The sequence below is a fragment of the Rhincodon typus genome, chromosome 14, assembly GCF_021869965.1.
Source record: "Rhincodon typus isolate 14 chromosome 14, sRhiTyp1.1, whole genome shotgun sequence".
NCBI classification, from domain to species: Eukaryota; Metazoa; Chordata; class Chondrichthyes; order Orectolobiformes; family Rhincodontidae; genus Rhincodon; species Rhincodon typus.
In genome coordinates, this window is record NC_063345.1 from 37,263,739 (window position 1) to 37,291,435 (window position 27,697).

The 27,697-nt window shown below is 38.6% G+C and overlaps 1 protein-coding gene across 3 annotated transcripts in view; it reads left to right on the forward strand.

Moving 5' to 3' along the window:
• The window catches only part of dlg3 (discs, large homolog 3 (Drosophila)), a 474,567-nt gene that overhangs the window by 441,126 nt on the left and 5,744 nt on the right, over window positions 1-27,697 (forward strand). For all 3 annotated transcript variants that reach the window (XM_048604865.1, XM_048604866.1, XM_020519066.2), the window contains 7 exons: window positions 2,833-2,908; window positions 14,185-14,284; window positions 16,993-17,034; window positions 17,767-17,817; window positions 18,806-18,907; window positions 23,555-23,727; window positions 25,188-25,297. In XM_048604865.1, coding sequence (XP_048460822.1) covers window positions 2,833-2,908; window positions 14,185-14,284; window positions 16,993-17,034; window positions 17,767-17,817; window positions 18,806-18,907; window positions 23,555-23,727; window positions 25,188-25,297 — 654 coding nt within the window. The remainder of the gene's footprint in view (window positions 1-2,832; window positions 2,909-14,184; window positions 14,285-16,992; window positions 17,035-17,766; window positions 17,818-18,805; window positions 18,908-23,554; window positions 23,728-25,187; window positions 25,298-27,697) is intronic.

Genomic DNA, 27,697 nt, shown 5'->3' on the forward strand with positions numbered 1-27,697 from the left:
CTGTGTTCATCCAGCTCTACACCTTGTTACCTTTTTAAACACCCTGTTTATATGTGATGCAAATTTCAAAGAATTTGGTACCTGCAATTCTTGGCCCCCCTGTTCTACAAAATGTTCTGGTGGTTTTTGGCGATAGAAATGGGACCCTTTGTTTTAGTACCTATTGGCTAGAGAACATCATTTTTTTTTGATGGACCTCTCCATTGTGTTATTTAAAGGACCTAATGATGGATATCTATGGGAAATATGGGAAAGAAGAGGACCCAAAACCCTATGGAAAGCCTTCTTTCAACAAATCTGATCTCTTAACTCTAATTTCCTTCTCTTTCTAACCAGCTTTTAATCAGATCTTTTACCCTTGAAATACCCATCTTCTTTTCATCCAGCCTGTATCCTCCTGTGTAATTAAAGCATCCTCTGACTCTACGTACAATATACAATACCATTTTCGACCTCTGATTTGAGGCCATGTCACAAATTCTGATTTGCTGAACAAACTGAGTTGTATCTTGTAGTGTCAGTTGTTCTTGCAGCTAAACATGGTTTGCATAAGAGCTGGCTTGCAATATCGTGTATCCACTGGTACAACAGCAAAATCTGCACATGTAAAATTGGAATCTAAACCAGCTATCTGTCCTTTGCATACATTTTTACTTGTACATATTTCTTCAATCTTCATTGAGTTGTGTTCCCAGTGTGCAAGACTTGCTCCAAGTCATTAAGCAGGTTTACTCAACATTAAGATGAACATGCAAAGGAATGATTATGGTCAAATTGATTCATCAAACTGGAACCTTCTAACTCATTAGTCTGTGCATCAGTGTTGTATTCCAAAGGAACTATATTTGCTCGCCTCCTGTACTTTACTGCTGTTTTATAACCAAGGATTTCTGAAAATTATCAAACAAAGCTGCGCTTATTTTCTGTCTTTAATTCCTTGAGAACTTTAAAATGTACTCCATACAACTTAAGAGCATTATTGACATTTAAACCTCTGTTTCTGCATAGTGGTGTTCTTTGTGTATAGGCTTTTGGGTATTATGGATTATTTATCCATTTACTAGATGTTTGGAGTTTGCTTACAATCTTCTGTTGTGAAAAAAATGTGAAAAGGCCGTTTAATATATCTGCTATATCATGATCATGTTACTTTAACAAGTCAACGTGTACAATTATTACTTCTGTCCAGGAAATCATGCCCCCAGTGCTATTGGTAGGCTACACAAATAAACTTGTGTACGTACTTATCCATGTTAAAATAAGGGGATCTCAACTGGTGGCACCTGTGTATGCTGAGAATGCACAATGTCCCAACCTGTTAATAGCTAAGTCACAGGCCTTGATTTTAAGATGCTTACCTAACTTGGGTATTTTTTGCCATTCATTCGGTTAAGTTATCATAATTCCAGTTGTATTGCTAATGATAAAATAGTTAAATTCAGTCTTTGAACATTGTTGGTGCAGTGTAAATTTAAAATATTTATCTGCTTTCAACCAATCTTGAGAAAGCACCTCATCAAAAAAAATTAGTCTGCAAGTTAAACCTCAAGGGTCAACTTAGCTCAGTTAATGCTATTATCTGCATCAGTAAAAATTAATTAAGTACATTGTCTAGGCTGAAGAAGACATAGTCATGGCTGACATTGCATCAAATCTTAAGGAAGTGCTGTAATGTTGGAAATGAAACTTGAAACTACTTGCTATACAAGTGGATGTTGAAGATTTCATACATCATAAAATGAAAGGCAGTGAGCTCATTTTCTGCAACCAGCACCATCTAATGAACTAGACATTTCGTCACTGGGCCTGTCTATTGACCAAGGATTAACCATATTTGTCAACATATAGGACTTGTCTTACAAATAATTGCAGGTGAAGACCTTTAGGATATTTCTGATTGTTTTTTCTGACATCACTTATCTAATTACATTATTGGAAGCCTAAGATTTAAATTGTTGTGTTCCTCTTTATTTATTTCAACCTACAGTTTTCTGTTTATTATTTTTTGCCATTTTATACTTCTTTTCAACTAGTTTTGTAGTGTGGGTGCTTAGTTTATTTAAAAAATGAATATTTACACTTCTTTGCTGGTTGGGAAGGTATTCAATTAGTCTCCTTCTATGCTAGATCATTACTAGCCATCAGCACTCTTCATGGGTTATGTTAACAAATATGATTGCAATTTTCTCAGTAGCTACGTCTCAGGAATAGAAATGGGCTGTATGCTTAGTTAATTTATTTTATTTGTTATTAGTTGCAGAACATAAAGTTCATGCTCTTTTTTTAGTGTGACATCTCGAATATCCACCTGAACAGGCAGAAATCATTTTGCTTTAATGTTTCATCTTCAACACTGCAGCACTACTTTCATAACTGCACTGTAAAGTCATCCCAGATGATGTCTTCTTCCCAAGATTAATTAATTTACAGCATGAAGCTTGAATCAAAAAATGACAGTGCAGCTGATATCATTAATAATGGCCTTAACCTGACTCAGTGAAAAAGCAATGTCCCATGGACTTAATTGCAAATTCTGAACATAATGTTGTGCTGCCTGAACAGGGGTACAATTGCAGAAAGCCATATTAAAATGTGGGATATTGCTTTCTTGTTTGATTTAATCTCCATTAGGCATGATAGACAGACATATCATTGGTCTGTACTGGCAAAGGTACAAAGATCCCATATTACAAAGCCTACTCACTCAGCATTGCATATCTTTCTGTGTAATTTTCTATACTGTAGACAAAGTGGTACTTGACTGAAGGGATAATGACCAGCCAGGTTCTATTATTGATTTCTGACATTTCATTTTGTGTTTTTATTTCTCAGCGTTGAGAAGAAAGAACGAGCAAGATTAAAAACCGTAAAATTCCATGCCAGGCCTGGAGTTATTGAAATGAAAGGGGTAAGTTTCGAAGTGGGGGAGAAAAAAACTATTTGGAAAAAACTAACATTTGAGAACAATACCAAGATTATTGACCCTTATTTCTGTTCGCCTTACTTGCAGCCTGCAAAATTGAGAGCCAGATAATTCACTCTTCTGTTGACCATATAACCATTTTTCTGATTAGTACAGTAGCGTCAAAAAGTGACTATAACAGTATTTTGTAAGAGGTATTGATTGTGATGAGAATGCCAGAAGAGACCTCATTTAATCTTAGACTCCACGTATTCTTTTTAAATTTTGTATACGTAAAAAGAATCTGAATGTGACACAATGAACATTACTCGATTCCAGGAGCAGAAGTAGGCTTGAGTTTAAATTCTTTTTTATCCTCTCTTCACATATGAATGGTGGAAGAAATATGAAGGCAAGCTTTCACAGACAGACAGTTATTTTTATTTTCACATAAATTACACTTCCCATGATACATGTGCTCAGTAACGTCTTGTAGAAAAAAAAGTAATTACTTCTTGATTAAATTGCCTTGTTTTCATTACGCTAAAGTTGAAAGCTAGAGTTGGATGATCCTGAGTCCAACCCTCTCTGGTTGATGCCTCTTTGTGACTCTGAGCATGGCATTGAGCTGACTAGTCTGGTTAGCAGCCTAGAAGTGCTCTGTTCCAGCAGAATAAAAATACAAAAGTCTTGGTTTTCAGCTTTAGCACAATAATTATGCTTGAGAATATCATCCCTTTGTTGGTTTATCCTGATGTGACTGACAATGCCCCAGATTGGTTTCAATACACATGCATCAGTCTGTAACATTTCCACACTAAAAATAGGGCATTAGAGCACCATATGCCTCAATTACGAAATTGAGCAGGTAGTGCATTTCCTAATGAACCTGAGGCCTGAAACTCTCTAAACTCAGACAAGTAATTAATCCATTTGTATTTACTGAAACTTAAACTACAGCTGGAAAAAAGATGCTGTGCTTATTAGCATTGAACTGCTCTTGCTTGTGATACAGGAAGTCTATCTACTGCATCAGTTTGATGGTGCTTATTTTAATTTATAGTCTTATAGTCACTCTTTCATGCAAATTCATTCTCTCACATTCTTTTCTGACACAATCACTCATTTACCCATGCTTGTTTGGGAATGTTCAAGATGGCGGGTTTCTTCACATATGCTTCTTCTCCTGTTCGGGCAGTCTAGAGCAAGAGATTCCCATGAGTTTTGGAAATACTGCATTTTTTTTCCTGGAGGCTTTGAGGACATCGTCAAAACACTTTCATTGCTCTTTTGGTAGCCACTTGCTTTAACTGAACTTGGAGTAGAGAGCTTGCTTTGGAAATCTTGGGTCAAACATAGATGATATGGTCCATACAAGGAGCACAATGACAATAACTATTGTCTTGCAGTTGGGGATATTGTCCTGAAATAGGCCCCTGATACTGGAGCCCCTACCTTTCTATTGGATTTGCAGAGGCATTGGTGATGAATTTTTCTCTGAATTTGAAATGTCAAAATTTGCATTGTCCATGTTGTTAGGAGAAACAAAGCCAAGCATTGACTATGCTTCATGATGTCAAAAAGACAAAGTTAAGGGCAGTCCATCTGAGTGCACACAGCATTTACACCAAGGTAGGTGATCCTAAGGTACAAGTGCGGATAGATGGGTACGACACAAGGCCCATGGTCACCAGGACTGGGAACTGAATATTCAAGGATATTTGACATTTAGGAAGAACAGACAAGAAGGAAAAGGAGGTGGCGTCATGCTGATAATAAAGGATGGAATCAGTACATTTGTATGAAGAATATGTGGAATTTGTTTACATGGAACTAAGGAACTGCAAGGGGCAGCAGACATCAGTTGAAGTTATTTATAGGCCACCAGATATTAGCAATAGTGTAGAGCTAGTAAGAGAAGTACATAATAGTTATTATGGGTGACTTCAGTCTGCATATAGACTCGGTAAGCTAACTGAGTACTAAACTGTGGAGGAGTGGAATATGTTAGGTAGGGATGCGTTTCTAGAGCAGTATGTTGACAAGCCAACTACAGGAAAAGCTATTTTAGATCTAGTATTGTGTAATGAGAAAAGGGCTAATTGACAATCTTATTGTAAAAAAACCTTTAGGGATGAGTGACCTCAGTCTTTGATATTTAGAAATCTATTGATTTCTACTTTGAACATAATTGATGAGTCTCCACAGCCCTCTTGGGTATAGAATTCCAAAGAATCACCATTCAGTGACCTAAGAAATTCCTCCTCATCACAGTCCTAAACAGGGAAGAAAGGGGAGTGGGTGGATGCACTGTATATGGAGGGGGCGGTTGGTGTTAGGACTCTTTCCTGCATTTACCCTGTGAAACCCTTCAAGAAATTAGTATATTTTAATAAGATCATTTCATTCTTCTGAACTCTACAGAATACAGGTCCAGTTTCTTCATTCTGTAATTCTAAGAATCAGTCTGATCTACTTTTTTTGTACTCCTTCTATGACAAATATATCCCTCCTTAAGTAAGGAACCCAAATCCCTGACTCAAAACTGTATACAATATTTAAGTTGTGTCTCAGCATACTTTTATACAGTTGAAGCAAGGCCTCTTTACTCCTCTTTAATCTATTTGCAATAAAGGCCAACTTACCACTTACTTTCACAATTGCTGCATGTGCATGTTTGCTTTTTGTGACATATGAACACGGACATGCATGATACTACGGACATCAACATTTCCCAATCTCTCCCTATTTAATAATGCTTTGCACCTCTGTTCCTGTTATCAAAGTGGGTAACCTCACTTTATTTGCATCATATTCTGTTGGCCATATTCTTGCCTATTCACTTAGCATTTCTTAATCTTCTTGAAGCACTTTTTCATTCTCAGCGTAACTTGCATTGTGTTATAAGTAAACTAATTACCTAACACTTTAATTGATGTTACAGTACATTTTTCTTTTAACCTGAGAGGGAAGAACTTTTAAGATGTTTTAAAGTTCCCTTTTCATCAATCCTACTAGCTTGACAGGGTGGTGAATAAGACAACCTGCATTGTTATAGTACTTATTAATATAATGAAATCTAGGCATTTCACAAGGGAGAATCAGTATGGAGAAATCAACCTTATTGTTCATGGGCTGACTAATAGTGTGAAATATAACTTTTTCAAAAATATTGGTTTTGAGAATACCTTTAAAAATGTAAATAAGCGTAATAAGATTGGGAGGTTGAGAAAGAGTTTGAGATTCCATAAGAGAAAGGGGCCCATCCAATGGGGAGAATAGGCAGTGGAGAATGTCACACGGAACTCTATGCAGGAGGAGATTGTAAATGTAAGGTAGGCTGTGAAGAGATTTTTAATGTTCCAAATCCTGTGATAATTAGGTTTGTGTAGATGCATGTTCTAGTTGAGATTTAGAGTACCTCATATTAATTAGGCAGTTAAGAACTGGTATCTAGAGGGTTCTTGTACACAGTGGCTTGTCCCTACCTTTGCACCAGTAGGCTAGGGTTCAAGTCACACCTGTGTCACATGTATCTCATAATACACCTAGACTGGTGATTAGGAAACTTAAAAGAAAAAAGTGGTTCCAAGGGCTCTTGCAGCGCAGTGGTCGTTTCCCTACTTCTAGGCCAGAAGGTCCAGGTTCAAACATGACTGGCCCTAAACGTGTTGTAACATGTCTGAACAGGTTAATTTAAGAAAAATGAACGAGATTCCATAGTTTTGGAGGTGGCTAGTAGAAGGGAAAAGTACTAGTTTGATGGAATTCAGAGGGGTGAACTCATGGATTTCCCTGCCACACTTTTCTCCTGTTCTCAACAATTTTTACATTTAAAATAGGGAACTACATATATGTTTTAACTCAGTGTCACAAACAATCCAGTGAAGTTATTTACCAATTAGTTTATTGAAAACAAAATTTGCTTAAGCAATGATATAAAGGATTGTTGACAAAAGATTTAAACTGCAAATATTTACAACTTCCCTTCTTGAAAACAATACACTCAACCTCCAAGCCTGTGGAAAAAAATAAATACTCTGCAGTGTTATCTTAAAAATACATTGGCCGAGTAACAGTTAAAATCAGAAAAAAATGACAGATTGTCCCAAATGCTTGTCTGTAACTGAAATCACTTTGCATTCAAGTTGCTAGCACTGGGGCATATTCCGGGATTAATTATGGCTGATCTGAAGTCTGTGTTGGTAGGTTATAGAATTTTGTCTCAGATTTTTCAGTTGCAAACATAAAGTCCTCCCTTTTTTTTGTGGTGATGAGACTTTGCAATATGTTTTCAACTCTTAAAATTTGATGAGAAGGGTTTTCAGAGAAAAGAGAGAGAGCGGGCGAAGAGATTTCTGACTGTCTGAATCCAGTAGTTCTGTTATAACTGCCAACTAGATCATGAAAGTACTTCTTTGAAAAGCATTGTAGACAAAATGATGCTAGTTCAGCGACTGGTGTCCTTTGCAAATGCAACTTTGTCCTTGCTGTAGCCAGTGTCCTTAGTTTGCAAAGTATTCTTTCCAAAAGGTCCACAATATAGTAATATGTCCAGTCAATGATATTCTAAATTAGTATTTCCGATAACACATCTTCATAACAGTATATTGTGAGTAAATCGATGTAGAAGAAAAACTGGTTCCTACTTATACATTTGCTGAATGAATATTAGAACATAGAACATAGAACATTACAGCGCAGTACAGGCCCTTCGGCCCTCGATGTTGCGCCGACCTGTGAAACCAATCTGAAGCCCATCTAACCTAAACTATTCCATTATCATCCATATGTTTATCCAATGACCATTTAAATGCCCTTAAAGTGGGCGAGTCTACTATTTTTGCAGGCAGGGCATTCCACGCCCTTACTACTCTCTGAGTAAAGAACCTACCTCTGACATCTGTCCTATATCTATCACCCCTCAATTTAAAGCTATGTCCTCTCGTGCTAGCCATCACCATCCGAGGAAAAAGGCTCCCACTGTCCACCCTATCTAATCCTCTGATCATCTTGTATGTCTCTATCAATTCACCTCTTAACCTTCTTCTCTCTAACGAAAACAGCCTCAAGACCCTCAGCCTTCCCTCATAAGATCTTCCCTCCATACCAGGCAACATCCTGGTAAATCTCCTCTGCACCCTTTCCAATGTTTCCACATCCTTCCTATAATGCGGTGACCAGAACTGTACGCAATACTCCAAGTGCGGCCGCACCAGAGTTTTGTACAGCTGCAACATGACCTCATGGCTCCGAAACTCAGTCCCTCTACCAATAAAACCTAACATACTGTACGCCTTCTTAACAACACTATCAACCTGGGTGGCAACTTTCAGTGATCTATGCACATGGACACCGAGATCTTTCTGCTCATCCACACTACCAAGAATCTTACCATTAGCCCAGTACTCTGTATACCTAATTAATTGATGATAATCATTTTGAAATGAATACATTGAGGTGTGGTGGTCTATCAAGCATAGGAACAAGAATCGGCCATTCAGCCCCTCAAACCAGTTCCACCATTTAGTGAGATCATAGCTGGTCTGTGGCCTAAGGTTACCATCGCTGAATCCCCACAATGTTAACATTTTAGGGGTTACCACTGACCAGAAACTGAACTGGATTAAGCCATGTAAATAATGTGGCCAGAGACAAGGAATCCTGCAATGAGAAACTGATCAGCTGACTGTAGAACCTGTTCACCATCTACAAGGCACAAGTCAGGTGTTTGATGGACCACTGACTAATTGCCTAGATTAGTGCAGCTCCAACAACACTCGAGAAACTTGGCAGCATCAAAGCAGCCACTTGATTTGCACTACATGTACCCCCCTCCACCGCTGACTGTTAGTAGCAGTTGTGTGAATCATTTGCAAGATGTGCTGTAGAAATTTGCCAGGGCTTCTTAGATAGCATCATCCAAAGTCGCAACCACTAAGGACAAGGGCAACAGGTACACGGGAACAGCACCACCTGCAAGTTCCCCTTCAGTCTACTCACTTCAAAATATATTGCCGTTCCTTCACTGTCTCTAGCTTAAAATCCTGGAACTCCCACCCTAAGAGCATTGTGAGGATACCGACGCCAAAGGTAGTGGTTCAAGAAGGCAGTTCACTGCCACCTTTTCAAGGGAAACTAGGAATGCACAATAATGCTGGTTTAGGCAGTGAAACTCGCATCCCATGAACGAATACAAAAATGACTTGGCCGTTGCTGCTGGAACTGGCCAGGCAGATTGACTGACAGTTGTCTGAGGTAGGAATTCTTCCCTAATAAAAGGTGGAAGTTCCATCTATGTATCTTTGTATGTGACCATATTGTTGCAAGTTGCCAGTTATATTTTTAACCTTAAGCACTATGACTTAATGCAGTATGCTAACATGGTTACACATCTCTACATTGTTATGCTTTGCATGTTACCAACATTTTAACTGGCATTCATACACCATGTTTGAAATTCTGGGCATGAGTTTCCTTTTTTCAAAAAAATATGTTGTGGGCAGAATGTTTTCTTATTGACTAACTGTCACCCCACTGCTAAGAAAATGTTGCCCTATTTCCGATCAACACATTAAGACCTGATAGGTAATAATAGGTGAGTTTTCTAGCGGATCGGAGACATCGACACTGGTATTCCAATCTAGAACAGTACAGCACAGGAACAGGTCTTTTGGCCCACTATATTTGTGCTGACCATGATACCATTCTAAACTAATCCCATCTTGCATATGCTCCGTATTCCTTTATTCCCTACTGTTCATTTTTCTGTCTAAATGCCTGTCAAACATTGTTATTGTATTTGCTTCTACCATCTCCAGGCACCTATCACCCTTTGTGTGAAAAAAAAACTCCTTTAAACTCACCTTCTCTTGACCTCTGTTAATCCTATGCCTCCAGTAATTGACATTTCCACCCTGGGGAAAAAAGACTCTGACTGTCTATCCTATCTATGCCTCTCATAATTTTATATACTCCAACAGGCACCCTCAGCCTCTGATGCTCTAGAAAAAACATTCCAGGTTTTTTCAACATCCCCTTATGGCTAATACACTTCATTCCAGGTAATATCCTGGTAAACCTCTTTTGCATCCTCTCCAAAGCCACCATATCCTTCCTGTAGTGAGGTAACCAGAACTGCACACAGTACACCAAATGGGGCCTAACTAAAGTTTTATACAGCTGCAACATGACTTGCCAACATTTATATCACTGCCCTGACCAATGAAGGCAAGCATGCTGTGTACCTTCTTTACCACCTTATCAACTTGTTTCACCACTTTCAGAGAGCTATGGACTTGCATTTCAAGATCCCTCTGTATATCAATGCTCCTACAGGTCCATTTACTGTATACTTTCCTCTTGCATTTGACCTCCCAAAATGCATCACCCTCAAACTTGTCTGAATTAAACTCCACTTGCCTTTGCTCCACCTAACTTTTCCAATTTGTTTATATCCTGCTGTGTCATTTGACAACATTCCTCATTATCCACAATACCACCAATTTTCCTGTTTCAGTTCAATTATATACATATTACAACAACAGAGGTACCAGCACTAATCCTTGCACAACACCACTGGTCACAGATTAATGGCCTCCATTCAGACAAACACCCCCCCCATAACTACCCTAAATCTCTTATGACCAGGCCAATTTTGTATCCAAGTTACCAACTCACAATGGATCCCACATGTCTTAATCTCCTGGATCAGCCTACCATGAGGGAGCTTGTCAAATGCTTTAATAAAGTCCATGTAGACACCATCCCGTGTCCTACCCTCATCAATCAAGTTTGTCACTTCCTCAAAAAACTAATCAACTTTGTGAACCAAGACCTCCCCTGCATATAACCACGTTAACTATCCCTCATAAGTTCATTCTTTTCCAAATGTGAGAAAAATCTTATCCCTAAGAGCCTTGCCAGTAATTTCTTTACCACAGATGTAAATATCACTTGTTTATGATTTCCTGGACTATCCCTGTTGCCCGTTTTAAACAAAGGAAGAGTGCTAGCTATTCTCCAGTCTTCTGGGACCTCACCTGTGGCTGAAGAGGGTACAGAGATCTCTGTTAAGGCCCTAGCAATCTCTTCCCTTGCCTCCTTCAATATCCACGTTATCAGAGGCTGGCAGGTTCAGATTTGGATAATTGGAGGCCCCATTGACAACTTGGTTTCCCAGTCAGGAAACAAGCAAACTTGTTTGCCTACTGTGAAACCAGGTAGTTGGGAAGATGGTGAGTTGCGGCCTTTAAGCGGCCATTAATTAACCACTTTAGTGCCTTGATGGGTGGTGAGTCGGCAAGGTTGACTATGGACTTTCTAGTCCAGAAATTTATTAGAAAGGTGGCAAGAAAGGGATAAGTATCTCGTCAGGGCCAACTTGCCCATTATTTCTCACCAATACTTTTCTCTACACCACCAGGGAAGAGAAATTCTGCCCACTGTATTGGGAAAAAAAAGTTCCTCAGTTCTCATATGCACAGATCACAAAATCAGTCCTATGCAATGTTTTTATTCTTATTTTTGAGGCTCAGATGAATAACTGTGTACTTATCAGGCTGCTAAAAGAGTGCTTATGTGTTTTGGTTCTGATTTCCAGCATCTGCAGTTCTTTGGTTTGTTTGGTGCTTATGTGCAAAGCTGCTAACAGAGTGATAGTAGCTGCATTAATTCTGAGTTTGCATGTGTGGTTTTGCAACTCAGGTTATTGTGACCTTTGTCAAAAAGAATGGGTTGGATTTACATCCAGGAAGTTGTCGTCACTACATTCAGTGAGAGTTGCACTGGATCTTGGCTCCAAAACCGTGCATTTACAGTCATATATCTGTGCTTTTTTTTGGTTTTTATTCAATCTGTCTTGTAACTCCTTTCAATACCAGAATTACAAGTCCCTGCAACCAGTTCCATTCTCTCAATTCTAGCCATTTATGCATCCTCCCTCTGCTGCACCAGTGGGGGCTGTTTTAGTAATATGTATCTGAATGCCTGGGCATCTCCTTTTCTGAAAATCCATATCTGACCAAGTTTTTTTGGATCATCTTTGCTTACCATCCTTTTTTTTATTTGGCATCCATATTTACTGATGAAGCTTGTGAAATGGTCTGGAAATGTTTTTTACATTTAGAGGTGATTCATAAATGTAAGTTGGTGAGAAAATAGTAGGGGTGCTGCAGTCTAATAGAATATTTATTGCTAATAAGAAAGTTCCTTTAAAATGTCAGAATCACAGATCTACATTCCCAATGGTAAATAGTATTGCTGCCTCACATGCCCATCTGTCTGGTACCGGATTCCACCACTTAATATCTATTATTTTCAATTTTCTTTATCTTTAAATTATTGTTTTTTTTCAATTTAAAATGTAAAATCTTTGTTTCTTTACAGACTAGCTAACCATGACAAGGGATAATAGATCCTATTAGGTCTTGGAGTTGGGGAGGGGTGAAATTCGCAGACTGGAGTTGGTTACAGAAATCGATTAGGATAAGGCTGTAAAAGGAGGTTTGGGGAGTGGTTTGGCACTTCATGTGTTGTTGATATTGTGGCATATACAGCTAAGGGTATCAGTATAATAGAGGCATTTACACTATGATTGTTGCTGCAGGTAATATTAGTATTGTTGAGGTGGTGCGGGGGAGTTGTACACTCTTCTCAGATGTTACCACAGATTCTTTAGGGATGTTAATACTGTCTGGCCAGTTTTGGCAAGGGCAGGTTGAGAGTGTACTTCTTAGATCATATTAGTGCTATCTCGAGGAATTAATTTCCCATGTAATATGGGAATGGATTACTTTGGTTTGTATTAGTTGGAGAGGTGTACTTCCTGGCAGTATCATCACTGGGGTGGGGTAAAACTACTGAGATGTCAGTGGTGTGCTCTTTTAGGCTTGCAAGTTTATTGTTAATATTACTACTTGGGGTGTGCATTGGATTTCCTTTCTGGATGTTTCCTGCCTCCTACGTTCAAACAATACCTGCTATTACAGCCTTTAATTTCAACCAATGGGGAGAAGAAAAAGATTGAATGATGTCCTCTGTCTTCTGAGACCACATTTTCTGTTATGGCTTTAATGTAAATTGAAGAGTATGATTCAAACTAAACAGAAACGCAAAGACTGAAATTGACCTTCACAGTGCTTCAGTTAAATGTGTTCAGCGATATCAGTCTAATACAATGCTGCCTCAAAGGCTGGAGTGTGTGTGGTTAGTCTAGGATAGTTTCATTTGTTATTTGTTATTTATTTTTTCCTATAATGTTATCATTTCAAACATTTCCCTTTACAAGTCGTAAACGTGGTGATGCAATGACTGTAAAATCCAAGGCGAAAATGTATCAGTCAATACATGGCACCCTCAAATAACAGCTTCTATTAACTAATACTGCTGGGGATGGGTGGGTCTTGGCTGAGTTAGTCCTGTCCCAGTTGGGGATCTTCGCACAGTCAATATAAGGGTTAGGATTATTGCAATCAATTTCAACATTTTAGTAAAGAACTCAACCTCTGCCCTTCTGCTATAGGATGTGAATATTTATATTTTGGAAACAGCATTCAGGTGAATATCTAGTCCCCAATATTGTGATTTATGTGTCATTTCTCCAGATCCATATGAACATTGTTATATTACTACAGAGACGATGTTCTTAGGGTAACTTTAATTCTGGACTAGTGGCAAGAAGTCTTGCCTACCAATAAGCACATTTAGACATAGATAACAATTTTTAATGGCACACTGGTAAAATTCTGACAATAATTGAAAAATCCTAGTCAAGTGTGTGTTAGAAGTTCTGGCATGTGCTACCAGTTGATAAGGCCATCTGTAACCAGCATGAATGCATTAATTATCCATAAATTCTGCTTCTAGACACAAGCATCTAAGTTATTATCAGGATTCACTACAGTACTTGAACTGCTGATAGGTACAAATCTCTAGGCAGTAAATAGGCACATCAGCATATAGTTTCATTACAATCCATATCTTCAACATGAAATACAGAATTTATTGGATTAGGAGTTAAGTACTGAATTAGTGCTGTTGGAAAGCCTAGAATGTCAGCAGGTAATGGGGAATTTTGGTTTAATACACTTGGCTGGCTGGTTGTGTCACATGAAAGATTTTGGTTATTTAGAGGAGATGCCATGAAATGCAGTTAAGAAAAGCCTTGTTTACCTGATTTTGCTCACCATGTCAGTGCTGATCCACATTTACAATGTGTTTTGCATGACTGAAACATCCATTCATCCTCCTATGTCCTCCATCCATCCTCTTCTCCTTCACAGTCATCCAGAGCCAAGCGTAAAAAGAGCATCTTGTCTCGAAAGTTTACCTTCTACAGGAGCAAGGAGAATATTGTGCAGGAGCACACAGGTGATCATGGCCGTAAGTAACTGTAGGCTTACATGAAGTCTGATCAGAGGGAACAACATTCTGTAAACACTAACTCAGTGTGGTGCAAACACTAACATGTCAGTACAATGGTTCCAATGTTCCAAATACTTTTCCATGGACTGTATCAAATGGGGCTTCAGCAGGTCCAGACTGAGGTATAATTTTGATGTAAGACAGTGAGCAGAGTGAGATCTGATATTGGTGTCTATGTTGCAGAATTAACACGTTGTAATTATTTCAATAGCATTCCCAAAATTCATGTAATATCATGTCTGCTCAATCTGAGTTAACACTGAATATATTTAAAACAATTACAATTTAACAGACTAACAATTCTGCATGAATATTCCCTGGTCTCAATGTCATGGAACAGTTAAAATCAATGAAATCCTCAGTAACTGCAGTGGCCCCAGTAGCAACTTCTATTCTGCTCTATCACTGTGCAGGAGTCCAGGTGCTAATTCACTCCTCTCCTCTGTTTCTATATCTCTTTTTGTTTCTGTGTTACTTCTAAATTTTTGCTGTCCGGTGATTGGATCCAGGAGTTCCCTGGATTAAGTGATGACTATTACGGGATGAAGAACCTGAGTAAGTGAGAGACCAACATTTGTGAATGTAGAAATCACAAACAACTACCTTTTGAACATCTGATCTTTCTTCACTTCTGTAATCCCGAGTAACTTCATTAGCATTGCCAGTGCTTCAAGTCCATTTTTACACTGATTACTAAGGACTGCCTCTCTCCTATAATTTCGAAAATGACGACTGTGTTGCAAATTAAATTAAGTCACAAGTTAATAATTTATCAGTTTAATTGTACAACAAGTTCTTAACCAACACTTAGTCATTAATGCAATATAAATCACATAACTCATACCTTATAATTTTGTGCACCATTTGAAGGATTTGTGTCTAAGTTGAGAGATTTTATGTGTTTATAATGCATATGGTTTATAAAAAGAGAATTGAAAAGGGATGATTTTAGTTTGTTTTGTTTATAGCTTTTGCAAATGATTAGTCCCAGCCTATCATAAAGTACATTGCAAAGTGCCCCATTGGATGCTGCAGCTCAGGGTATCAGTGCTATCAACTAGGATGTAAATAGTTGGGGTTATAATTACCTGTTTAATCTGTTTCAATCAAATCGTTGCTTTTTGTTCCCATACTCCAAGGTGGGAAGGTTCATGGATCAACAGTTTTAGTGGTATTTTTAGTAGTACCTTCTGATATCAGTTTCCCATGTAAAGACTACTGCTTAAGTCTCTTGCTTTGCCACATTTTAACTCCATCCCTGACCTGTGCTGCTATGATGTATTATATTACTTGCTCACTGCATATAACTAGCTAATAACTCACTCATGATGTATGAACATTTAGTAAATCCTCAGTTTGGATCCTTTCTCAGACCTAGATCTTCTCATGTCCAGATAGCTAGGAAGCAGACATACCCTGAAAGGTACATTATGGATCTGTTAGAAATCCTGATGCAGTAATCGCTTGGGAAATTTAAACTTCTGGTGGGCAATTGCCCAGCACTTGGAGCCCTGTGATGGAGTCCCCAACTCTGCGTTGGAGACTAACCTTGATAGTTATTTCTAAAAATTTAGAGGAGTTTAAACCTATTCTAACTCTTAATCTGACCTCTCAAATCACTCACTCTGACCCCTTCTCTGGGTATTCAATTGAATTGCTCCATATCACCCTGACCTGCAATTCCTGACCCATCCTGTCCTCACCCACTTAGCTGCTACCTGTATCCCTTCACTTACTTGCCCATCCTACCGCCTTGCCTATTTGTCATTGAACCTGTCACCCACCTGAACTCCTCCTCACCCACCCAGCAGCCACCCTACTCTCTCATCCATTTATATTACACACTTACCCTTTCTCCTTGCCAAAGAGGCTTTGGGCTGTTAAATATTGGAATATGTAAGTTACTGCTGTAAAGAGCAGGTGTATTGGGCCTCTAGCGTTGATCCTGCGCTGTGGTAGAAGGCTTCCTGAATAGGAACACTTTGCGTTTCTGAAGAAACTCAAATCATGGAGCTGTGGAGCAGGCTAAGTGAAAAGGAGCAGTGGCAATCTGACTATTATTGCCACACCTCTTAAGAGTCAGTCCTTGGTTTCTTGATCTCACTTCTACCAGGGCTTTTTTCTGGCAGAATGGACGGACCCATCTGATGAAGGTGCTGGATGAGTCAGGCAGCACACAGGTGGTTGAAAGCCAACTTTTATATCCTATAAAAAATAGTCACTGCTGCACTTGCTAAGATCTTGTACAGCATTGGAAAATGATGTGCGGGAGGGAAGTACATTTCATCATTGTGATGCAACACAGAACAAACTAAGCATTCTGCAATTGAATACCAGCCTATGAGATCATCCTCACCATAGCAATAAAGGATAATGGCTGTGAATGCTCAGGAACTTTATATATTCAGACCTATTATTAGCAGCAGAATCACATCCCACAGGGAACAACAAATTGTTTTGTAGTAAACAAAAATCAAATAAGAATCAGTCTAAGATTTTTGATCAGCACATTTTTCCAAACATACATGAAAATATTCAGTGTTAGTAATGTTCAGGAAGTTACTGTGCCAGTACATTGTAATCAGAAACACGTAACAAAGGACAGTGCCCATCTGTTGTATGCTCCTTTTATAATCTGAAACTCTGGCACCTTGCTTTTTTTGCAGAGTGTATGACGTCCAACACCAGTGACAGTGAAAGCAGCTCCAGTAAGTAACCCCTTCGGGTTCCTTCATTTATTTTTCTTCTCCCTTTTGCAGGTCATTTGTCTCCACAGGTCCTGTCCTCAGGTGGGACAAACGGTTGGGAACACTGACAACCTGCATAGCCTTATCATGAGGCCATCAACATATTCAATTGCTTTTTGGTTGGATAGTCAATCAGGACCTCAGCCCTAATCAGGACTAAAGAAGCGCTTGCAACCCAAGCTTCATTAGCTGTCACCACATAGGATAGAGTTGGAGCCTTCAGCTTCAGTCTCTTTAAAACGAATCAAACAGTTGACATGTACCATTTAAGCTGCATTTATCTAATAGTGAGCAGGACAGTCTGGACTGCTCACCCCCACATATTCTGTGCTTGGGTCAACGTTCTGGTCGGGGAATTCACAAAGATGCAGTTCATTGTTGCTTTTTATTTGCTCCAGCCCTAGCCTGCTATAACACAGGATACACACCAGACTTACCAGTAAGGTGGATACCTTAATATAAATGATGAGTTATCACCAACACTGACTGACTTATAATTCCCTTTTGTATTCTACTTGTGTCTCAAATTGAATTCCTAGTGGATTAGATTTAAGCAAGTGCTGGCAGACTGTACAGATAGATGAAGGGCAGATGGAAATGCAGGAGCAAGAGGATGGTATGGGGTGAGTGAAGTTTAAATGGTGAGGAGGATTTCAGCTGATCATAATGTTTTTCTATTTTTTTTCTTCATAGAGGGTCAGGATGATACTGTTCTATCTTATGAAGCAGTTACTCGCCTGGAGAGTAAGTAGACATTTTCAGATGGATGCTTTTTTGTAGGAAGTTATAATATTGTGTTTGGAAATATTCAGTTAGCAATGTGCAGGAAGATACTGTGCTAATATGTTGTAACCAGAAACCCTTACCCTATCACATAGAATTAGTGGGCTTGCTATACAAGAGACCAAATGAGATTTTTCTGTGCTGTGTCATTCTATTAAATCTAGATCTAAACCTAATATTTTTATGGTAACTTGAGTGCTATTCTATGGCAAGTGCATGAGACACCATCTGCTAACTCCAGTTCGAACTCCAGCATCTACACACTTTCGCTTTTATGCAACTCACTATTCTTAACTTAGTCACGTCACCATTTCTTTTGCCCACTGATTTCAATTGTAATTCACTTTGTAACAGCACGATGGTACTTTCACATCAGGAACTGCAGTGGTTCAGGGATAAATATTGCTCTTGCGAGCAACATACATCCTTTGTATTAATTTTCTGTAAGGAATCCTCTGTAAAAGCCTGGAAGCAAAAGTGATGAGAGCTCTCTGTACTTCTGCAGTCCTAACTCTATAACGTCAGGTCTGTTTGAAGCAGATAGCACCTCTGTAATCAATGAGAACTAGTCTGCCATTATATATTGGTTCTTAGAATAATTAGACAATCCATCTCTGGTCCAATTTGTTACCTTGTTCTTTTGTCTTTTCCGTTACATGTAGTGGGATAGGAGCACTGAAACAGTCCTAAAACAATTGAAACTAGCACAGCTGTTGATCCGGTCTTCCCACGCACGTGTGCAATACCTGTGATGGACGTCACAGGTTTATAGGGTGCTGCTGGAGAAGTCTTGTTCAGTTGCTGCAGTGCATTTTTGTAGATAGTAAACAGTATGTTGACAGTCTGTAAACAGTTGAGGGATAGTGGGAGGGGTGCTACTTAGGCTATTTAATATGTTTGGTTCTATGTAATAGTTAATTCTCTTTTAATTGATGTTTTTAAATTTCAGTTCACTATGCTCGGCCAATAATAATTCTGGGGCCAATGAAGGACAGAATTAATGACGATTTGATTTCAGAGTTTCCAAACAAATTCGGTTCCTGTGTACCACGTAAGTACTTCAAAAATATCATCTTATCCATGAAACATCTACTTTTGGATTCAAAATAGTGACAAACCGTTGTGAGTTCTGACACAATTCACTTGGGGAAAGTACATTGATACTCAAGCTTCACTACTCCCAGGGTTGCCACAAAAGTTAAAGGTTTGATTATATTACTGAAAGTGCCCAAGTTACATGTCTTATGGATTCGTGTTAACAAAAAAAAAGCAGTGATCAGGTTTCTGTACTTAATATGAGCTACTATTTATTACAAATAAATCAATTCCAACCACAAGGAAACACAAACATGAATTATTAACATATAACTTGATTAGCTGAAACTGTAACCCTTTCTTAAACCTATACACACACATGCACACAAACAAATAAATATGGATGTTAAGGGTGAAGGAAAAAAAAATTGGAGAAACACCATTCAATAGCAATGTCCATAGGCTTCAATGAGATATCTCTTTTGCTTCATCCAAAGCCTTCTGATCTCCATAGCCAAGGCTTTTTGATTCTTTGCTAAAGACATGGGGAGGAGGAGTTTGACACATTGTGTTCAGTTTTTCAGTCACTGAATAGGGGCAACAGCTTATGGCAAATGGTGGGAAAGAACAGCAGCCTTTGCTTTTTGTTTACTTCACTGCAGAGAGAAAAAAGATGCCGTCTCTTGCAATCTGAAGATCTTCTGTCTCTGCACTGTTCACACAGAAGCTGTTCAGGAACCAATCAGAGAGGTGTTCTGTTGATGATTCAGGATGAAGCTTTCTGTGATAACACACATTTTCTATTGCTTAAACAAATCAGTGGTGTAAATATAACTCAGTGGCTTGTTTTTAAAAGTACAGAAACTCCTGCAGTCCTTGGTTTAAAGTAGTCCTTTTCCCATTTTGGTTTAGAATCCGAAATGAAATTAAAAGATGTGATCTTTACAGTTCTCTTCAAAATATTACAGGCAATCACAGGGGATTCCTAGAAATAATGATATTCTCCCAGAAATCCTATTCTGCAAAAGTGTCCATTATGCAAACTATCATGGCATTTTATTGGTGTTTAATGATACACTACGATGCTAGTAAATAATAATATACAGTGTACAAAAATCCACTGATTTCAGGTACCTACTAAGTCCTTTAGTTTGAAAGCTCTGCTAACACCAAGTATGAACCTGACAATGCATAAAGAGGGGGTTGATTTATTTTTTATTATTCATGATGAATGATTAGAATAATATGAATCTGAGACAGAAGCATAAATTCTCTATTCATCAACTATGGATGGGTTCAATCTGAATTTAAATCAAAATCAAGAATTTCCTTGGAGCTGTTCTTGCCTTGCTGCTATAAATCCATAAAATTCAGGGGAAAGTTGTTGATGTTTCCATAGTACTTCAGTTGAAATGACTGTCAAAATCAATCATAACTCTTCTGAGAGAATTCCAGGCAAAAGATGATTAAGCAAACCAGGGAGAAGTGCCCCAATAAAACACTGCATGCGGTATGAGAGGACATCTAGTGGTGAAATTATGGCAGAATATTAGTATTTAATAATCTTTTAGAATTTTATAGCATAGAGATTTTGTACAAGCTGTAGCTCTTGGAAAGAGATCTCCATTTAATTCCATTCTCCCGACTGCCAATATCTGTTTTAAAATTCAAGTTTCTGTTTTCCTTTTAAAAGTTATCATGGATGGTAAGGTATTCCAAGTCTTAATCAGCCTCTGCCAAAAATATATTATTTTAATATCTCCAGTCATTCTTTTAGTGGCAGCATTTTCAAATTAATGTTGCCTCATGTCAAGGATGTCTACCTACACAGTTCTTGCATTTTTTGTGTCCTAATAAGGATCAAGGCTGTTACCTGATCTAGAACCTAGAGACTCTGGGTCATGTGTAGAAGGAATTGGTTTTGTGTGCATGAGGAATCTCTACCTTTTTATATTTGTTTCCTGAGTGAAGGTTTAATATTATTTAACTGTATGTGGCTCACTTACGGGTTTAAATGTGTTTTCAGTCCTTGCCTGTATCAAAAAGGGATTATTCCATACAGTACTGAAAGTTTAGTTTCACAGCATTGCCAAATATCATGCTTGGGTACCTGTAGCAATACACTTTAGTAGGAGAAAATGAGACAAGTATGGATTTCAATTGTATTGTGATCACTGCACGCTGCGTCATAGTACCAGGGACCTGGGTTCGATTCAACCCTTAGACAACTGTGTGGATTTCTGTCAGGTTCTCTGGTTTCCAGGCATACTCCAGAGATGTACATGGTGGATGGCTTGGCTATGTGAGTTGCCCTGTAGTGTTGAAGAGTGTGCAGGACAGGTGGATTAGCCATGGTAAATGCAGGGTTACAGGTGTTGAGGGGTCTGGATGGGATGCTTTTCAGAGGCTTGGTGAAAACTCGAATGGTCTCTTTCTGCACTGTAGGGATTCTTTGATTCTGAGAAATCAAATACAGGCAGTCCCTGAGTTATGAATGAGTTTTGTTCTGGAGTCCATTCACAAGTCAATTTGTATGCAACTCGGTACATGATGCAGGACAATGTAAAGCAGCTGTTCATAATTAAAGGAAATGTTCATATGTCAGGTCTTTAAAATTACAGTCCTGGGATCGCGATTATAAGTCCAAGCGTTCTTAAGTTGGGTGTTTATGCATTGGGGATACAGTGTAGGTAATTTAAAAGAAAATTATTCCTCAAGATCAGTCATGAGAATTTCCTACTGCACGGGGTAGTTGAAGCAGCTAATGTCTGTATTTAAGGGCAAGCTCAAAAAACATGAGAGCGGAGGGAATAAAAGGTTACGCTGTTAATGATAAGGTCTCAGCTGATGTTACTACTGGACAAGTCAGATCCCAGAATTAAATCTGGCTTGGTAGATCATATTTTGTTGTTTTTATTTAATAAGATGGTCTTCTACTGAAAAGTAGGTATGTAATGCTGCAGATTTGGTTTTAACAATAAAATAGAAGTTTATTGCCCAAAAGGAAATAATATAAAATAGAATAAGCAAGGCCATTTATATAAAACACAACTTGAAAAATTTAGAGACATAAAACAAAAATAACAATCCCATCTGTCGCAACACCATCTCTGCACCAACACCAGATAATTTCCTTCTGCAATACATCTACATGGTTCACTAAAAACCAAAAGAACTGCACATGCTGGAAATCAGAAACAAAAACAGAAATTGTTGGTCAGGCTCAGCAGGTCTGGAAGCATCTGTGGAGAGAAATGAGCTTTGGTTAACTTAACTGTTTCTTTCAGTTCTCAGTGTTGAGAGTTTGGTAACCTCTTCTTTGATTAATCACACAACTGAGCTTAGTCTGTTGCAACTACTGAATAGTCCTTCAGGGTTAGAACATAGAACAGTACAGGCCCTTCGGCCCACAATGTTGTGCCGACCTAATCTTACTAAGATCAATCTACCGTGCGTACCCTACATCTTACTATCCCCCATGTGCCAATCCAAGAGTCGCTTAAAAGTCTCTAGAGTATCTGACTCCACTACCACTGCCGGCAGTGCATTCCACAAGCCCACCACTCTCTGTGTGAAGAACCTACCTCTGACATCTCCCCTATACCTTCCTCCAATCACCTTAAAATTATGCCTCCATGTAAGTCATTTCCGCCTGGGAAAAAGTCTCTGATTATCCACTCTATCTATGCCTCTCATCATCTTGTACACCTCTATCAAGTCACCTCTCATGCTTCTTCGCTCCAATGAAAAAAGCCCTAGCTCCCTCAACCTTTCCTTATAAGACCTGCCCTCCAGTCCAGGCAGCATCCTGGTAAATCTCTGCACCCTCTCTAAAGCCTCCACATCTTTCCTGTAATGAGGTGACCAGAACTGAACACAATATTCCAAGTGCAGTCTAACCAGAGTTTTATAGAGCTGCAGCATAACCTCACAGCTCTTAAACTCAATTCCCCTGCCATTGAAAGCCAACACAAGATATGCCTTCTGTACAACCCTATCAACTTGGGTCACAACTTTGAGGGATCTGTGGACGTCGACACCAAGGTCCCTCTGTTCCTCCACAATGTCAAGAATCCTGCCATTAACCCTGTATTCTGCATTCAAATTTGACTTTCCAAAATGAATCATATAATACTTCCAGTTTGGAACTTTAAAACTGAAGTCATTACACTTAAGAGAGTCTATTTTCTAACAAGTCTCCCTTCTTCAGTAGAAACTGTTTCGTGAGAATGTCTGTGAACTGAAAACCAAAAGGTTTACAAGCTATTGACTTTACCCTAAACACAAAATAAAAAGTTCCTCTGTTCTGAAAACTCTTACAATGCGAACAATGCCCATTATCACCCCAGGGACTCCTCTTTCATACTGTTTTTTTTTAAATCATAGCTCCAGAAATACTGACAAGTTAATCATTAAACCCCCTCATACCAAAACTCAGATGCCACCATTTTAAAGTCTGAAATATAAGATAAATACTCTTAAAATGTAAACCTTACCTCACAATAGTCTGGTGAGGAAAGGTTGGAGGAGGCTGAAGTAGAACATAAAACACTGGCACACGTGGTTTGAGGCTAACTGGCCTGTTTCAGTGCCATAAATTCAATGTAATTCGTAACATATCAGATGAAATATAATTGAATCCACTGCTGTCCTTGCCTTGCAGACACCACCAGGTCAAGACGTGAAAATGAAATTGATGGGCAGGATTATCACTTTGTGACTTCCCGGGAGCAAATGGAGAAAGATATTCAGGACAATAAGTTCATTGAAGCTGGCCAATATAATGACAACCTATATGGGACCAGTATTCAATCTGTTAGAGCTGTTGCTGAGAGGGTAAGTACAGTTAAGGGTTACAAATAAAAATCTAGTTAAAGGGAAGGCTAACAGCAAGTTGCGCCATGAATAGACAATGCATATTTCTATTATTAAATTGCTGTGCAAACTATACGTACACTAGGATACTGTCCATCACCATGGCACATTCCCCATGAAAAAGTTCTCTTTTGAGTTTAGATAATTCTTCTTCATTGCCAAAATACACTCTTGACACTGTGTGAAACAAATTGTGTTGAAAATACAGCCAAGTATTTTTAGTTAGCAATGGAAGAATTGTAAATGAGTCATGGGATTACAGTTGGCATGGGCAAGTGGGTGGGAATGGGATTCACATTTTTTGTTATGAAGTGTATAAGACACTGGGAAGGGAAGGTCGGTGTTGCCTTCAGGAAATGCCGTTTACATATTGATTGGAAGCAACCCTGAAAAATAGTATTCCCTTTTTTTCCCCCCACCATCTGCTCTAAAACAAAATTCAACACCCAATCCTCCCTTCCTAAGCTTTTCAAAAACATCCTTGAACCAGTCCTCTGGACATGTTTTATGGAATCACCTTGTGGGCCTGCCTACAGTACCAAGAATACCCATTACTTAGCTTGTGATATTGCCCAGTACTACTGGAGCTATCATCCAATCTGATCAACAGGCAGATCCTGCTCCTTCACAAAAAGCATTAATCTTGGCAGTGGGGTGGGTGGGCGGGCTTCTGATGGTTGAGTCAGCTTCCAGCTGAATTTCCAGGGCAAGGTGGAAGTAGTGTATTCTCTTCCCCACCCCCTCCCCACTGCCACCAACTTACCCAGTAATTTTCAATCCTTAAAGTATGTAAGGTTTTATAATTGAGGTTTAAAGATATGCTTCTTGAAATGAGTTATCCCAAGAAGAATTGGCAGTATTTATAGTTTGGAGGCTTGAACGCATGTCAGACAGGTAAATTATTCTCATTAAAAAATGTGTATGAAGATATGACACTGTGCTTAGGATGATGGTGCTGAGCTTACCACGCCTGTTTGCCATCTGCTGTTGATTTTGTACGTTGACATGCATGCAAATCCAAGAAAGACTGTGTTTTTATGATACATCTATAAAGAGTTGATTTTGGCTGACACAGCAGAGAAGATGTTTCTAGCTCTAGAGTGGAGCTGGAGGACAGGAAAGAATATCGATTGGATGCAGCTCTTGAAAATTAGCTGGTGATCCTTGCTGGCATGCCTTATGTGAGGCAGCAGCAAGTCAGGCTCTTTAGGATTCCATAATTCAATAGTCTTTCAGTGCTTACTGTTAAGATGTATATGTGGAGCTTTGACCCAGCAAGATTCATACTCTTTAGAAGACAGAACAATATATTCTTCATAGTTTGAACTGTTCTTATTTTCATAGCATATTATCTTAATTTTAAGAACTGCAATTCATCTTTAATAGATTTGTTATTGAGGCTATTGCTTCCATCTTTGCAGGGAAAACATTGCATACTTGATGTGTCTGGGAATGCTATCAAGAGGTTACAGCTTGCACTACTCTATTCTATTGCCATTTTCATCAAACCCAAATCTGTGCAATCCCTAATGTAAGTATAACATTCTCTCTGTCTGGCTGCAAATGAGATTTTTAGAAATTTGCTTAATAAATGTAAGTGTTGCTGGCTAGGCAGGCATTTATTGTCTATCCCTAATTGACTGTGAACAGGTGGTGGTGAGTGGCTTTCTTTAATCACTGCAGTACTGTCAGAATATAGGTAGGTTTATTGACTATCATTCTACTGAATGATGCCATCATGAATGCTTTTAGGGAAAAGCGGGTATTTGTGATTCTTAAAGGTTTCCCTGTGACTTTTTAAACCTTCGTGGGAAACTAAATAAATGTAGTTTGAAAGTGAACATGCTACATATTCCACGCTGTTGCATTTAAAAGTAATGCTCTTTCAGAATTTTCTATTTTTTCCACAGTGGAAAATTTTGTTATTTACGAAGAAACACTGTGATGTCCACAGGGAACTTACTGGTGACACACTACATTAAATATTGCTGAGTATTTTTACTTACTGTAAAACTACTCAGATGCCACTATCTCAACAAAAGTCATTCATCCATTTAACTCAGCAGAACAGCTTCCAATAAATCTGTTGTTAGAGCTATGAATTTTATATTCCCCCAGTTTACAAAAGGAATATTGAAATTATGTTCCCCTGAAAGATCATTTCCTCGTAAATTGAACAGAAGTGATTGGCCTTGAATTTCAATGACAATGAACTAGATTTTCAGTTCAAACTGAGCATCTGATGTCAAGTTTTGCTGATAGCGAGCTTACGTTCGATCTGCACCAGCAGTGCACTACACATCATATTGGATTGGATTACTGAAACTTCCTTCAGAGTACGTGCAAGACACATGAAAAACAATTAATGAAATATTTAAATAAGGCTTCTACGGTTGATATTACCTTGTATGGGTGACTGATTCACACTATATTAGTCTTAACTAGCAACCTTTAGCATTAATGAGCAAAAAGGAATGTACACTATACAATTTAAAAGGGGCTTACTTTTTTTGACTTTTAAGACCAGTTTTAATTGAAAAATGTACCGAAAATATTAAACAAATTTGCATACTTTTTGAACTAAAATATGGCCCTGAATTCTTAAATGCATACATATGCTAAAAAACAAAACAAACTTAAAAACAAGTAGGAATTCTTCATATACTGTTGGTATGTTTTTGGCTTTGTCGAACAAGGCAGTCAGCTGAGTCACTAACAACCGAATACGCTGACGAGCATGTGGATCATGTGAGTGTACATTTTTATTGTCTACTTAATTGCCAACAACACTGATTTGACTGCCCATCAGTCAGAGGTATCTGAATAAATAGCAGCAATTTGTCCATAGTTGCTGAAGGATATGAAAATTTCTGTAGTTTTGGTCTAGATCTTGTGAAGAGGATTTCTCTTTCACAGTTGGAGAAGGAAGCTGGTTTCAACTTTGGCTTAATTTAAGGTATTTTTGGAACCATGCAAAGTTTTGTTGTACTCAACTGACCTTACTGAGGTTATTTTCTTATCATCTGTAGTTGTGGGTAATTTTTTGATACACTTTATATCACAAAAGAAACTAAAAGTAATTTTGACTTATGTAGCATTTTGCTGGTAGGATGGACTGTTTGCTGGCTTCAAAAGTTCGTGACTGCAGGTATTTTGAGGATGTAGTTTGAGGTGCAGCAGCAAAGAATAGAACACATGCAAGCAGGAGGCCACATCAACAGCATGTCTTTGTTCAGCAGTCATCTTATATGAATGTTTGTCAGCAGGGATGAGAAATTTCCACCGTTTGGTGGATTTCCAGTTTAAACATTTGTCCTGTCTCAAATAGCAAGATTGAGGAGTAGATATTTTGGAAGAAATGGAACTACTCCTCTAATTATATATCCTGTCTTTCTCATCTTAGATCATTTCTCCCAGTCTTGCTGCTGCTTCAGAAACCGAATCTGTAATTGGAGTGGCAGTTAAGAGTAGGAGAGAGGAACCCTGTGCTTGAAGGAATTGGAATGACCTGGACAGTTATTTTTTAGGATAGGAAAGTGAGACAGACAAGTAATGTTGTTTTATTTTTGAGAGTGAGAAAGGAAGAAGATCCAACAGCCAGTGATTTTTTTAAACAGAAGACTGGGAGAGAAAAGGCATTTGGAACCAAACGATTCATCATTTTCCCCTTTGAGTGAAAAACCTCACAGAAGGAAATTTGCTTTGAGGATTATTTTTGGTTATTGTGAAGATTCTGGAACTCAGTCCATCTGTGCTGGTTGCTATGGCTCCTGAGCCTCTGCTGGTACAGCCACCACCTCCTGCTCCTTCCCTCATGACCCTTTAAAAACATGGTCTATGAAAACTGCAAATTCCATGTTGGAGGTGGTCAGAATCAGCCAGCGCTTTTGGAAGATCCTGGTGAAACATCGGCAAACCAAGGAATGGGGTC